The sequence below is a fragment of the Orcinus orca genome, chromosome 1 (genome assembly GCF_937001465.1).
Source record: "Orcinus orca chromosome 1, mOrcOrc1.1, whole genome shotgun sequence".
Taxonomy (NCBI): Eukaryota; Metazoa; Chordata; class Mammalia; order Artiodactyla; family Delphinidae; genus Orcinus; species Orcinus orca.
The window spans coordinates 198,569,447-198,585,047 of NC_064559.1; the positions used below are offsets into that span (position 1 = coordinate 198,569,447).

The 15,601-nt window shown below is 54.7% G+C and overlaps 1 protein-coding gene across 2 annotated transcripts in view; it reads right to left on the minus strand.

Annotated features, from left to right (window-relative positions):
* PAX7 (paired box 7) overlaps positions 1-15,601 on the minus strand; it is a 103,646-nt gene that overhangs the window by 7,964 nt on the left and 80,081 nt on the right. Inside the window, exon 8 of one of the 2 annotated variants that reach the window (XM_049706353.1) lies at positions 3,172-3,418. In XM_049706353.1, the coding sequence (XP_049562310.1) occupies positions 3,172-3,418 (247 nt within the window). Of the gene's footprint in view, positions 1-2,649; positions 3,419-15,601 lie in introns of those variants that run through there. The other variant, XM_049706355.1, reaches the window with a different exon arrangement.

Consider the following 15,601-nt stretch of genomic DNA (forward strand, 5'->3'; position numbering starts at 1 on the left):
ACCCACAGAGAAATAAACCTCTGTCCATGCACAGGTGCATGTGAAGCTGTGCACATGAACCCACACCCAGGTGGGTCAAGGTGTGCATCGTTACTCAGGATCTTATACAGGTTTGTGGTTTGGCCCAAAGAGAACTAGGTTTGAAGCTAGGTGACCTGGAGTCCATCACTCACTTTCTGTGTGACCTTGGGGAAAGTTCCTCGTCTCTCTGAGCCATAGCTTTTGCATCTGTAACCTGAGAGCAAATAACCTGGGATTTTTGAGGATTACACGAAATGAGGAACATGCATTTCGCCCAGTGCCCAGTGGGCTAACCTCATGCATGGGACGGATGTGAGAAGATGACAGGTGGCCCTGGGCATACACAGCACGGCTTGGAACATGAGGCTCTCGCACATGAGCTGTGGGAGCCCAGTCATAGGTGGGTTTGGCCACCCATGAACATGGGGCAGTGGTCAGTGGGAAAACCGTGTGTCCCTGGGCTGTCCCAGGATGTCAAAGGTGAGGGGGATGGTACCAGGGGAAAACATCAAGACGATGGAGTCTAATCCCTGGGCCCCCATTTCACAGATGGCGAAACTGAGGCTCAGAGAGGCAGGTGACTTGCCCACGCCGTGGTGGTGGAGGGGCAGACTCTCCCTCAGGCCCCTTCCAGCCTGCCCCTGGAGCCTCTGTGGGGTGGGTGGAGGGGTATGGGGTCTGAGTTGGGAGGGCAGGAGAAGGTGACCCAGGAGGTGCTCTGAGAGACCCTGGAGGAGCCAGGGGAGCAAGGGTGGAGCTAGGGGGGGAGTGAGTGGGAGGAGGGGGAGCCAGAGGGAGGAGGGAGGAGGGAGGATGGGGGGGTGAGTGGGAGGGTGAGTGGGGACAGGGGAGGAAATCACTGGCCAGCTTTTCCCCAGCAAAGGGAAACAAAACTCCTTTCTCGCCTCCTGGGCCCTTTTCCTTTTGATCCCCCCTCCTTCACGGCCCCCGTGCTGACTTTGGGGTTAATTTTATTTCCGAGTTGGGCAGGCGCCCCTGGAGTGGGGCACAGGGCTCCGGGTGTGACTAACGCCTGCCCCAGGCCAGGGCTGCCGCCGCCGCCACTGGAGCTGCTCTAAACTCTTTATCAAGAGCATGTGTGTCCCGTTCCGTGCCCGGGAACACGGGCTGGGGCAGGGGGTCACCCTGGCCCCTCTGGAAACACTCCTGTGCACATGTAGGCACCCTGCTCTCAGATATACACGCACACGTGTGTTCTATGACCCCATGCACACACATTCACACACAGTTATACACACAGACAGCATCATGTGTTCACACCCAGATGCACAACTGGACACCAGTACACACAGCCACACCTATGCACACACTCAAGCAGACCCACAGCCGTATGTACTCTGCACACACACACACTCCCCAATACACACACTTACACACTCCAGCGTATGTACATGCTGAACACACATGTACATACTGCAACACATATTCGTACACTTACACACACCCCTACACACATGCACACATATTTGTTATACATTCCACATAGCGACGTAGGTCAAACACAGGCACCTACATAGACACTGAGCCACATGTACACACTTCAACACACGTGCATATGGGTTGTAGCCACATATACTCACATGACCAAACGTGTGCAGGAGTGTTAACATGCAAACCCACATGCAACCACGTGCACACGATATGCTCATTTATACTCACACGCGTGTGTCATATACACATATACCCACATGTGCCACTCACACATTCACATATATACATATAAACATACTCACCTATACGCAAGATGTGTGCACTTACACATGCATGCCGAAACACCCACCCCCACACACACACACACCCCCCCACACACACACACAAACTGTAAGGTATCCATGACGCATGTATTCGCACTCGCCCAGATACACGTATGTGAACACGCACATATACAGGGAAGGGGCTGCGAACACGGCTGGGAGGCAGAGGCCGGCACAGCTGGCCCTCATTTAGCCGTGGAGGCCAAGGCTGCGTGAGGATGGGTGGGTGGGTGTGGGCTTAGGAAGCAGAGGTCAGTGGGGCTGGGTCAGGGCTACACTGAGGGCAGAGAAGCACAGAAAAGCCCTGGGGCTGGAAGGTCACACCCTCTTGTCACATGCCCTTCTGATTGGTTTGACACCAGCAGGTGACACCTTTGCCGGGGGCGGGGCAGGAGGGGCAGCCTGTGACCTTGGCTCCCCGGGCTGTCTTGACTGACCCTGTTGCTGCCCCGTCCGTCCGTCTGTCCGTCCATCCCCGTCCAGCTGGAGGCTGTGGCCCAGCCCGCCTTTTGCAGCCTTTGGTCTGAGGGTCTGCCGTCTCTAACCCCAGGCCAGGTGCCAAGGGTGTGGCAGCTGGGATGGGCGCCTGAGACCAGCTCACGGTTTGGGGAAACCAAGGCTGAGGATGGGCGCAGGGGAGATACTGCCTTGCCCTATAGCGGAGGTGGGGCGGGGAGAAAGGGGCAGGATCTCTCACGCAGGCGCGGGCGTTGTCTGACACCAGCACACGCGGCTCTCCGGAGCACTTGAAATGTGCCTGGGGCAACCGGGGAACTGAATGTTACCTTTTGATTTCATTTTATCCAACTTAAATTTAAAAACTGAAATTCGCTTTAATTTAGTGGTTGGGAAACTTTTCAGTATATTTGGAACAACTTGGGTGTGTAAATCTACTTCCTCAGTCGTAAATTTGATGCAACTTAAATGCAGATCAAGTATTTCCAATGAAAACAGCATCTGAATGAAAATAGGCTGGATTTCAAAGACAGTGTACGAAAAAAAGAGTGTAAAAAAAACCTTATTACTAATTTTGTACGGATTACACATCGAGATGATCACCTCTTGGATATACTGGGTTACATAAAAAATGTTAGTAAAAATCATTCCACTTGTAAAACGTGGCTACTAGGGAATTTTAATGACACTGGTGGTTCGTATTAGTTCCTATGGGGCAGCGCGGCTCTAAGACAGTAGTAGTGTCTCAGCATCATCTTAGGACAGCCGTTCCGCCTTCTTGGAGCTCCATTTCCTCACCTATGAAATGGGCACCAGCACCCCAGCACCACCTTGCTGTTCTCTACACGTAAGTGGGAGGTCCTTGGAGGTGGGCGGGGCAGGGAGAGGGAGGGGGACGCCCAGGGCGCCAGGCACTCACTCTGGCCATACTGGCCGTACTGGTAGCCAGCCACGGGGTCCATGCTGTAGCCGGGGGTGCTGTAGGTGGGCGGGCAGTAGGACTGGGAGGTGGGCAGGCTGTCTCCCGGCTTGATGGAGTCAGCCCGCTGGCTGCAGCTGGCCGAGATGGAGGTGGCAGAGTCCAGGCCGCCGTGCAGCGGAGAGATGGAGAAGTCGGCCTGGGGCTGCGGTGGCACTGCGCTGGGGTTGCTCAGAATGCTCATCACCTGCGGGGGAGAGACCGTCAGTGCTGGCGCCATGGCAGGCGGGCGGGGCTCGGAGGAAGGACCTGGCAGACGCGAGGGTGAGCAGGGGAGATGCCAGGCTGGCCTTGGACAGGCCTTTGCTGGAGTTGCTCCCTTGAGGCCCCTGCAGCCTTGAGATCCTCCATTTACGTGGCTTGCTTGCCTTTGTGGGCAAGACGGTTAGCAGTTTCTCTGGTCAAGTCCTGGCCCATGGAGCCTCCCTCCACTGAGAGCTTTTGGGGGCAGAGGGCAGGCATAGTTCCCCTCTCTATTCCTAGGCCTGGCTCTGAGGGGCACCTTATTTCTGTCTGCTGAATGAATGAATGCATACATGCATAAACAAATGACTGACTGAATGAATGAATGAACCAGCTAATTATGCCTCTCCCATCAGACTGGGATGCCCCCATCTTCCAACACAAAGGTTAAAGACTCTGGATCTGTCCAGCTTTACTCCCCCATCCTGTGCTACTATGCTCTTGACTTTGAGCTTCTGCCCCTACGTGGCCAATGCTTTCAAATAGCATTGATTCTGGCAGCTCCTGGATGTCTGTGACCATCACCCACTTCCTGCTTGGCCTGGTTTAGCAAACAGGAACTCACCATCAGTGCTGGCAACCCCAGCTGACAGGGTGAGGCTTGTCTCTAGAAACTCAGCTTAAAAACCTGGTGTTGGTTCATTGGTGTGTTCACTTATTCATTCAACAAACATGCATTGATGATGACTATGGCTCTAGGCCTCAGGCCGGGCCCTGGGACTTCAGAGGACGAAGAGCCATGGTCCTTGACCTTGACCGGAGGAGTCTCTGGGTCTGGTGAGGGTGGCAACTAGCAACAGATCATCAGAATATGGAGTGATGAGGGGCATGGTAGAGGCAGCAGAGGGGGCTGTGGGAGCCCAGAGGAGGGCGCCCAGGCATCCCGGTGGCCCAGCTACTGGAGATAGAGTGGGAAAGGTGGTGCAGGCAGCAGGTGCGGGCAGGGGGAGGTGCAGGTGGGGTGTCCTGGTCAATCCAGGAGAGATGACGGGGAGGGGGATAAAGAGGCAGCCCTTGTGGACCTGACCTGCAGGGCCCAGGATCCTGATGGCCTCCTGGTAATGCCACCCTTTATGGGGAGGGAGGCCCCAGGGCCGGGGTGGTCAGTCTGGCTGATAATCTGCTCAGCACGGAGCTGAAGGGCCATGCTGCAATCCATGCTGGGCACACGGTGTGCTCTCTGATGTCCCCACGCACCCCCCTGGGGAGAAAGCAGGCTTCGGGCATTGGAGCAATGATCTTTTTGCCAACTAGACACCTTGTGAAAATTTTCACCTGCCCATTTTTGACCCATCCCTGCCACAGGCATGAGGCATGGGCGGGGTGGAGGGCATGGATGTGGAATCCTCAGGCCAGGGGCAGACACTGAGCTCCTCCACTTACTGGCTGTGCAGCCGCCAGGGGTCCCTTAACCCCTGTGACCGCCCCCATCCTTAGAGTGTGGCTGGGAGGTTGAGACAGGCTCTGTGTGTGGAAAGTGCTCAGGTATCAGCAGCCCCAGATCCTCTAATGCTCCTCTTCCCCTTCTCCTTACCTTTCCCTCCTCTTAGCAACAGACTCGTGTGACTCTCCCGGTGCAGAGCCCTGCAGAGAGGTGTGAGGTGGAGCCATAAGGCCCATTTCTCGGATGGAGAAACTGAGGCCTGCGAAGGGCTGTGGCTTCCCCAGATCTCACAGCAGGTCTGCCAGGGAGCAGTCCAGGCCTGGCCCCACTCCCCCGATAATGGCAAGTCTGACTCTCCAAGATGGGTTTTAACCACGGTAGGGGTTCTCACCCCAGATGTTTGTTCCCTGGCAGCTGTTGGTGGGGGTGTGCAGTGGGGTCCCTCACCCCTGGGGGGCCTGGTTCCTCCGGAATGCCATGAGCACAGCCTCCCCCTGACTCTTCGCACAATGTACCCAGAACGTTCCCCTCAGCCCTGGAGGTCACCCCCCTCTGTCCTTTCTTTCTCACCCTCTCCCAGAGCCAAAGTCAAGGGCACCAGGCCCACTGGGGCTGGACTTTGTCTCCACCGCAGCTGGGGGGGTTTAGCTGGGACTTCATGGGGTGTCAACCCAGTGAGATGGCAAAGACACACGGGGATGGGTCTGGGAGAAGGAGACACCTGGACTAGTTTGGGTGTCTTTAGGGAGCTGAGTTCTCCCAAACTCACTCTTTGTTGAACATACTTCCGAGGCCTCTCTCATGGCAGGGTCCACCCAGGGGTGCTGGTGAGAGGGGCCCGGTGAAGGGGGTGGTGTGTGAGGACGTCTGACACCGCTGAGCTGGGTTTGTTGCTCTCGGAGTGTTGAGATGGGGTCCTGGGTCTGAGGAATTTGCTGGTGTGTGTGTTTGGTGGGCCTGGCGGGGGGTGGGCGCAGTACTCAGGAATCTCACACTGCCCTGGGGTTAGGAGACCCGATTCTCTTCCAGGTTGCCTGTCAGGTTCCCACCTTCCATCTAAATTAAGAAAATCACCATCATCTCATTCCCTACCCCATATCAACACTAACCCTGCTCTTCCCTTCAAGGAGGCCTGGGCCCCAGGAATAAACTTAGAGGTTTGGGGAAAGCACACAGGCCCCCATTTCTTTTCCTTCAAGACGACAAGTGTGGGGCTGGGAGATTCTTGTGAGGGTTTGTCAGCTCTGGTGAGACCCCAGTTTAATCCTTACCTCCTGCACAGCACCCAGATGCCACCCCCAGAAAGGATGGGATGGAGGGGACAAAGCGGTTGTGGTTAGGGAGAGGAGATGGGTGCTTTGGGGGATGGGCTGGGAGCTGTGCATAGACCCAGTACTCATCCTGCAAGGCAGAGCCCTATAGACAACCACTACCAAATCTGACGACATGGCTTGAATTATCTGTGGCTCCTCGTACCTCCCAGATAAACAGGGCAAAGTCTTCTTGTGACTGGACCTCTACCTGCCTGTCCCAACTCCTCCCACCCATTCCTACCTTGCACTTTATGGCCCAGCTATCCCAAACCATATAGTGTTTCCTGAAGACATCCTTCATTCATTCACTTATTCATTGATCAAACATTTCACAGACTGCTACTATGTGCCAGGCTAGAGATAGGGCTGGACTGCGAGCTCTTTGAGGGCAGGATGGAACTGTGTTTCATCCATCATTGCAGCCTCAGTGCCTACATTGTACCTGCTACATACTATGAGCTCAGAAAATCCCATTGAATTCATGCATATTCACTTAGCAAATACTTATTGAGCACCTAATATGTGCCAGACACTAAGCCAGGCGCTGAGATGCAGTAATGAACAGCAGCAGCTCCACGACCTCCTGGAGCTGCCAGTCGAGTGAAGGAGGCTGACAACAAATAAATGAACAAATCATATAATTTATGATACTGATAAACGCTCTGGAAGAAAAATAGAGTATGTGGAGTAGTCAGGCAAGACCTCCCCAGAGAGGTGAGATTCAGCAAGACCAAAAAGAACCAGCCAAGGGAAGACAGAGCAGAGAGTTTTCCAGGCAGAAGAGTCAGCAAGTGCAAAGGCCCTGAGGTTGGAACACCTCAGGTTTGAGACATAGCAAGAAGGTCAATGAGAAGACTGAAGATCCTCGGAGCTGCAAGCCTTCCTGGAATGCTTTGTCAGCAGGAGCTCATGTGGTGCCCAGTGGCTTGGACCCTGGGTCATTAAGAGACAGCTCAGAATCAGCTCAGGCCCAGGGAGCTCTCCTTGTAATGGGACTTGTTCAATGGGATTTGCCCTGGGACATCAAATCAAATCCACGTCTGGGGTAGGTGTGAATGGGGGATGTGCAGCATGTGCCCGCTCTCTTCCAGAGTGCCTGGAGGCCTGGGGATCAAAGGGTTTCCCTTGCATCCAACCTCTGTCTCAAGGCATGACCACTTCCAAGCTGATGGGATTGGACCCATCGAAAGAGCGGTGGGAGCTTCCCTGGTGGTGCAGTGGTTGAGAGTCCGCCTGCCGATGCAGGGGACACGGGTTCATGCCCCGGTCCGGGAAGATCCCACATGCCGCGGAGCGGCTGGGTCCGTGAGCCATGGCCGCCGAGCCTGCGCGTCCGGAGCCTGTGCTCCGCAACGGGAGAGGCCACAACAGTGAGAGGCCCGCATACCGCAAAAAGTAAATAAATAAATAAAGAGAGGTGAGAGAGGGGAGCACTGAATGACTTCTCCAGCAAATGGGCTATTACCCCTATTCTGCAGATGGGGAAATCGAAGCACAGGAACGTGAAAAGGAGTGCCTGAGATCACACCGCCAGTAAGTGGCAGAGCTGGGATTTGAACCCGTGTCTCCCTGACCCCTAGCTGTGTTCCTTCCCCACAGCAAGCTGTGTTGGAGAGCACGAGAGAGAGAGAGGCCCTCGGCAACCGCACTGCACAGAGCCCCACAGGCCTACGTGGCCCTCGCCGGCCTGTGGCTGGCCCATGGGCCCCCGGGAGTCCCTCTTTGCCTGCGGAAGCAGGAAGCGTTTGCCCACAGTTAGGGGCCCAGCTGAGGTCTGGGGCCTGCAAACTTTTGAACTTGAGGAAGTCCTGGTCTGATGCGGTAATCCACCCCCCTCAAGTATGCTAAGGCCTCTCCCCCGGTGGGTTTTACTTTTTTCCCCAGTGACCTTGCTTTCACTAATGTATCACTTCTTGGTACGTTACCGTTACTAACTCAAAATCAATACCGACCTCCACATCTGTAAGGTTTTATCTGAAGGCAAATCTCTGGGCTGTCTGTCAGGCTGAGTGACAGCCATCCCTTCCTCTCCCCCTCTACCCGCATGCCCCCCCCAAGCCCCTTCCTCTCCCTCTGCTCTAAATCAGTCCCAGCCTCCACCAGACTAAATCAATAAGGGGCCGGTCTCACCCCGCCACCTTCTGCCGCCGGGGAGAGGCTTCTAGTTTTGGGGGGTGGGGGCTGCGGGAGCCAAGCACCAGCCCCCCTCCCACATCCTCTGCTCACCGCCCCCTCCCCCGGGACGTGCCGGCGCTCCCCTACTTTAAAAGAAGGGGATGGGAAAAATGTAATTAATTCCCTCCATTCCTGAGCTGGCCCCGAGGGCCTGGGACAGAGGAGGCTGAGCTGTGAGATCTGCACCCTCTGTGATAACCGAACGTGGCTCTGGGAGCGAGGCTGCAATTAGAAGGGGTGATCACCGTCATCGGGGCTCCATGGCCAGGTTCAGGGTGGGTGAGTGGGCCCATGGCAGGATGCAGGGGGGCAGGGAGGGGCAGGGGCCGAGACTGGTGAGGTCGGGACCTGGAGATGAGACTGGGGTTAGAATGAGGCCAAGGACCACGGGACCAGTGACCAGGCAGCAGGTGGGGAGCCCCGCCTCTGCAATGCCAGAAGGGGACCCTGAGGCCTCAGAGGGACAGCGGTTTCCCCAAAGACACTCGGCCAGTGAGTGCTCTGAGGGGCTTCCCTGCAGCATTGGGGGCCAGGATATCTGCATGGGCATCCATGCTCTGCCGCTGACTAGCTGTGACCATGGGCAATTTCTTTAACTTTTTGGACCTCAGTTTTCTCATCTGTATAATGGGAATGATAGTAATTGTAGCTACCTATAGGGTTATTGGAAAGATTAAATGAGTCAATGCACATAGGATGCTTACGCAGTGCCGGGCGTGTTATTTGTTCTCGGTAAATGTAAGCTCTCCCCCTCCTCTTCCTCTCCCCCTACATTCCACCTGGATTAGATGGGACATGGCTTGAGACGAGGCAGACACAGGGCCCTCCTCCCTGTCAGGGCCCTCCTCCCTGTCAGGGACCCTGTCTTTTCTATCTCTTCTCCCCCAGGGGGCCTGGCACACAGTGGGTGCTTTCTGAACGGAGCATCACTCTGCCTGCACTCTGGAAAGGGAGCAAGGCATGTGTCACGTGGACACATCATACCCCTCCGGGGGATGGTCTGGGGAGGCCCAGTTCATGGCTTGCCTTGGTCCCCAAGGGTCCCTGAATGTGCTCATTTGTAGAGAGTGGCGAATCTATGAAGTCTCGAGCTGAGAACTAGCGAGGCCCAGAATTCACACACCCACACAACACACACACTGCACAGAGCAGCCCACACTGCACCTCCACAGGGACACAGATCTGCATCCCAGAAGGTGAGACAACTCAAAACACCTCTTCTCCAGACCACCACATGGCTTTTCATCAAAACTCCGATAAACTGTCATGATAAACTTCACGTACACCCACCTACCCTTCTTAAACTCATCACTGCACTTTTGTGCACACACCTGCACATAAGCACATCTAAATACACACATGAAAGCTGGGAGGCACCTCGGAGATTCGCACATCTTCAGAGATGGGGAAACGGAGGCTCAAAGAGGGGCAATGGTTTGCACTCGGGCAGAGTTGTCCCCGCAAACTAGCGGCAGTGTAGCCGGTCCTGGGGCTCACGACGGCCACCCCTCCTGCCGGTAGGCTCCGGTTTGGCCCCCAAATGACCAGCTGGCTTGGCACACAGCGCTTGGCACACAAGTGCTTTGATCTCCAAGCCTTAGGTCTGATTGCAGCCCTGCCTGGTCCACCCGCTTACTAACTCATCCTCCTGACTTCCACAAGAGCTGAGAGGGGCATGTTTGGGGAGCAGCCTGTTCCCATTGTCAGGGAGAGAAGGTAAGGGCACAGCTTGCCAGGAATGGAACACAATTTCCGTCTGCATTACATGAAATATGTCTCTTTGGACCACAGACTGTCCCAGGCTGAGGATGAGCCGGGGAAGCCCAGCTCATGACTTGCCCTGGTCTCTCAGGGTCTAGGGTCCAAAGTCCACCTCTGTGTCCAGATAAACCCCATAAGGGCAGGCTAAGAGCTGGGGAGAAGCCACAGGGCGGCTCCCCTGGGGTTTCTCCGCCCGGAGACCGCTTCTCCATGTTGGCTGCCCAGTGCAATCACCTGGAGAGTCTTTTAAAATGTTGATGCCAGAAGAAGTTGTGATACATATATTCAATGGAATATTACTCAGCCATAAAAAGGAACGAAATTGGGTCATTTGTAGAGATGTGGATAGATCTAGACACTGTCATACAGAGTGAAGTAAGTCAGAAAGAGAAAAACAAATATCATATATTAACGCATGTAGGTGGAACCTAGAAAAATGGTACAGATGAACCGGTTTGCAGGGTAGAAGTTGAGACACAGCTGTAGAGAACAAACGTATGGACACCAAGGGGGGAAAGCTGCCGTGGGTTGGGGATGGTGGTGTGATGAATTGGGACATTGGGATTGACATGTATACACTGATGTGTATAAAATGGATGACTAATAAGAACCTGCTGTATAAAAAAAATAAAATTAAATTTAAAAAAAAAAAAAAAATGTTGATGCCAGGACCCCACCCTTTAGAGCTGCTGATCAGTTGGCCTGAGGATCTGGGAATCGAGATTTTTAAAAGCTCATTCCTCCAATGATTCTAGTATGCTGCCAACTACGAGAACCACTGCTCTCAGATCATCACTATTATTGCTACACACACAGTATGACTACACCTCCACACCCACATGGGCGAAATCACGGGCACGCACACAGAGTACACACAGACACTCATACCGGGATAAGCGCGGCATTATACAGACAAGCCAACACGGACACACAAAGAATGAGACACATGAACAACTGCCCGCCCCTACGCCATCCACACACTTCACAGATGCACACGGGCAAACAGACCTACACACACCACACAGCGCAGGCACACATCACACAAACGCACACCTGCCCATCCCGCCGCCTGTTCCCAGCTCCATGCTGGGATTAGTGCAAGCGAGAAATCACCCACCCGGATAGCCGCCCACCACCGCTGCTCCCCCTCTCTCGCGCTCAATTCTCCACTAAGAGGATCTGGGCCCCCTCCCCTCTCCCTGCCTCCTGTGGACAGCGGTAATGGGCTTCGGGTGCTGACTTGGAGTATCCGAACAAGATTTCCCGCAGGCCCCCGTCGCCGCCCCCCACTTCGCCTTCCATCTTTCTGCTTGTGGCCCTTGCCTGCCACACCCTCCACCAGCCACATGTCACACAGCAGCCCCCCGCCAACCAGGAGAGCTGGTGCCCAAGCAAGGATCCCTCCCCTGCCCGACCCCAGCCCCAGCCCCCTGGCTCCTGTTCCCCTCACGCTTGTCCCCACCCAGTCTTCCATGAAGGCCATTCTCTTGCACGAGCACAGCACCTTACAGTTTCGAAAGCCATCTCCCTTTAAGCCTCAGAACCACTCTATGAAGCGCTGTTACCTCATTTCTCAGATAAAGAAACTGAGGCTTAGGAGGGGCTCACCCAGAATCACCTAGGGGATGAGCACCGGGGCAAGAACCCTTGACCCCTGACTTTTAGTCCGGTACTCTTGCCCTGCAATGGCTGTGGTCTTCACTTACCATATGTGGCTCTGGGTCATTCTTAACACTGTGTATGTGTGTGTGTTGTGTGTGTGTGTATTATACGGGAGCATATGGGGGATACTGCATGTGTGAGACTAGCGTGGGTGTGTACGCACGCAGGTGCACGTGAAAGTACTGTGTGTATGTATATTTGAATTTTGTATGTGTGTTTGTGAGTCTGTGTGTGCATGTCTCGTACGTGCACACATGTACCCATGAGAGTACGTCTGCAGATGTGAGTTCTGTATGTGTGCTCCTGAGTTCGTGTGATAGTATTGTGTGTTCATGTGTGTGAGTACCGTTTGTGCTTCTCATGTGTGAGTGTTGCTAATGGGTACAGCACGTGTGTCTGGGCACATGTCCAGTCTGCCCCTCTGGTTGATCTCACCAAGGGCACACACTGGGGCTTGGGGACCTCAGAGCTCAGAGGGCCCTCGGGAAACAGGCTGTCACTGACTGTCATCTCTGGCCAGGAGGGCCCTCCCCACCGCCAGAGTCCACCAGCTTCTCTCCTCCCTCCACGTGGGAGTTCCACAGACCGCACCCAAAAAAACTCAGGAGTCAGGCTCTGTTTGATGGGAGAGGAAAGCAGGGAGGATAATTTCTGCAGAGGAAGGATTCAGCCAAGGCTGTGGTAAGAACCTCCTGGTGTGTGAAGGGAGATACTCTGAGAGACAAAGCCAAAAAAGGGCATCACTGAGAGAAAACTTTCCGCCCTGCCATGGTCCCCCTTTCTCCCCTGGGCACAGACTGACCTTGACCTTGGATTTGACCAAGAGCGGCTAGAGGCACATTTGCTGTCCTATTTACTCCCTGTGCCCATCACACAGTAGATGTCTAACAAATATTTATTGAGTGAGTGAATCCGTGAATGAATGAATTTACTTATCTTTTATCCCCAGCACAGGGCCTGGCACAGAGTTGGGTGGATGAAAATAAACAGAAGGTCCCTCCTCTCCCCAGGGGTCCCTGCCGGCTTAGCTAAAGGCTGTTTCGAAAATGGCGGGATGCACAGAACGACTTCCCACTCATTGTCCAAGAAGCTAAGACTCTCTCTCTCTCTCTCTCACACACACACACAAATTTCCAGTGTTTGGTCTACAAGATGTCAACCTCCAAATATGTGGAAACTTCTAGAAGCATCTAGAAACACTGGTGGGGTGGGGGCAGACTTTGGCTTCCCCCTCCCTAGGTGGATCCTGGGTTGGCCCCAGTCTGAAGGGGTCTGTGCCAGGATGGGTCCAAGGGCTCCTGGTCCCTGGTGGGTGGTGGAGCTGATGGGGTGCGGTGGGATTCAGAGACCATTTCTGATGGCGTGATAATGGCGGATGGGGATTAGCGCAACTCCGCTCTCAGAGCGGTGGTGGGGTTGGAGAAGGAAGGGGCCGATCGCCGGGAAAGATATGACTATTTAAAGATAATGATTGCATAAATTTAATTAGCACACTTTCACGCGGCAAATGGCCGTTTTGTAATTAATGTATCTGGCCTTACTAAGCATGAAAGATCCCATCTCCTCCCCCTCCCCTCCAGCTCCCCCTCCTCTGCGGCCCTAATAAAAGACAGAGAGCAAGTGACAGAAACAGTTTGTCAGAGGCTCCAGGTGTCAGGGGCCTAATTGGCTGAGCTGAAGGGAGGAGGGGGAGCCGGGAGGGCTGAGTGGGGAGGGGGGGCCTCCTTGACTTTGGCCGGGCCCAGGTTGGGAGAGGAGGAGGGGGACAGGGTGGCCTGGGCTCTCGGGCCCCCTGGCGTGGTGGGAGTTCTCCCCCTCAGTAATTACCAGAGACGAGGACGCAGATTGGCCATGGCAGGGAGTGAGTGGTGGCAGGGAGGCCTCGTTAGTACCTGGGCAGACAAGCTGGCACGTATCACAACGCGTTAGGGACTCACGGCCATGATGGCTCAGGCCCTGCTGGTCCTCTCCAAGGAGCAAAGTCCCTTAAGTGGAAAGAACGAGTGAAAAAAGGAACAAACCTCAGTGTCCTCTTGTATAAAACAGCCCGTGGTTATCAAGAGGCTCACAAGGAAACCTGATCGTAGCCTTCCGTAATTAAGTACCTACTATGGGCGGGCGGCACAGCCATTCACTCCTTACCACAGCTGTCAGAACAACGTGGACGTTCATCTTTCTAGAACTGGAATGCCTTTCACCATCCATTGCACCTTGCTACGGCTGTGGTAGCAATGACACCAGCTGTGTGCAAAGGTTTTGTTGAGGTCTTCTGAGAAGATCAAGAAAGGGCCAGCCTTAGGTTCAATGAACTATGGGTATTGGCTGTTCCAATACAGATCAGGAAACTGAGGCTCAGGGGAGCTAAAAAAAACTCACCCAGGTCTGTACAATCAGGAGGTGGTGGACTGGGGCTTGAACTCAGAAGGTGTAACTCCAAAGTCGATTCTCTTTCCAGCATCTATCTCCGGGACCCACCGCAGGGCCAGCTCGGCACCTTTCCTACACGCATGGTACCACGCCCTGCAGGCTGCCTAAGGTGCTTGCCGGGCCCCAGAGGGAAGTCTCTTTGTTAGGTGGGTATAGCAGTCAATTGCAATAACGTCCCCCAAAGTTAGAGCTGCCTGGTTTTCTTGTAGCGTGAGCCGGTAATGGGGTCGAGAGGGTTCCAGCCGCCGTGCCTGACCCTTATGCCTTGGCCGCCTTGGCGGCTGTGTTCTCTCCCACCTCTCTGACAATGACCCTCCACCGTCTTCACCAGCTGCCCTCTGCCAGCCTCAGCCACCAGCCCCTGCCCCGGCCAGCCCAGCCCCTGCCCAGTTTTCTTGGAGGAAGGCAGGGCGGGGAGGCCTTGAGCCAGCCTCGGCTGGGTGGAGCAGGGCCCAGCCGGCCCTTTCCCAGACCAAATTCAATTTCGAAGTTTAATGAGTTTGCGGAGGAGCCGGGTGAGCTCACTGACGCCACTCCTTGCCGGCTGGGTGGTTCCGGCCCGGCCACCGAGCGAGCAGCGGCCCGGGCTGGGAGAGCCCTGGGCTCCATCGAGAGTGGCGGGGGCACTGAGTGAGTGAAAAATGTCAGAGCAAATTGCTCTTGACAGCGTTAATATCTGCACCTCATAGCAATAATTACATGTAAATAAATAGCAAAATCACACTCAGCTGGAGGCAGCTTGGCGAGGACAGACGCTGCTAAGGACCAGCTGGGGACCCGGGATGCTCTGCTCCATCCTTTTCTCTCCTTCTTAGAGTCTCTGCTCCCCCCCTCACCCTCAACCAGATTCTTGCTGCAGCACAGAGCAGGGACCTCAACATCCCGGCCACCCATAGAAGAATTGGAGGGGGAAAAGAAAACATGTGGGTCCCCCGTGTTCTCATCCAGCCTAGAGGAACAGCTGGACCAAGCATCCTCCCAGCCGCTTTCTCTCCTCTCCCCCCTGAGCATATCATTCCGTCTCCGAGTCTCTATAGAGAGAGGCCTCTGAAATCCACATCTCCGCCCTGAGCTCCCTCCTGGGCAGCCCCCTGGCCTTGACCTCCATACATCTACCCTGATCCAACCCTCCTCCTGCACTCCCTGTATCTGTCTACGATTACATCAGCCTCTTGGTCACCCAAACTCCACACATCCAGTCATCTCTGCCTCTCCCTCAGTCTCAACATCCATGATGTTGCATGGCGTCATGTACCATATACCAAGTCACGAGAGAACATGGCACAACTTCCTGGAGTGTCGACTCGCCCTGACGCTAATTAATTTTATTGTGATGGTCAACAAGTATAGCTCCACAGTGGCAAAGCATGCAAAATGAGCCTGCATTTTAAAGCGAATACATACA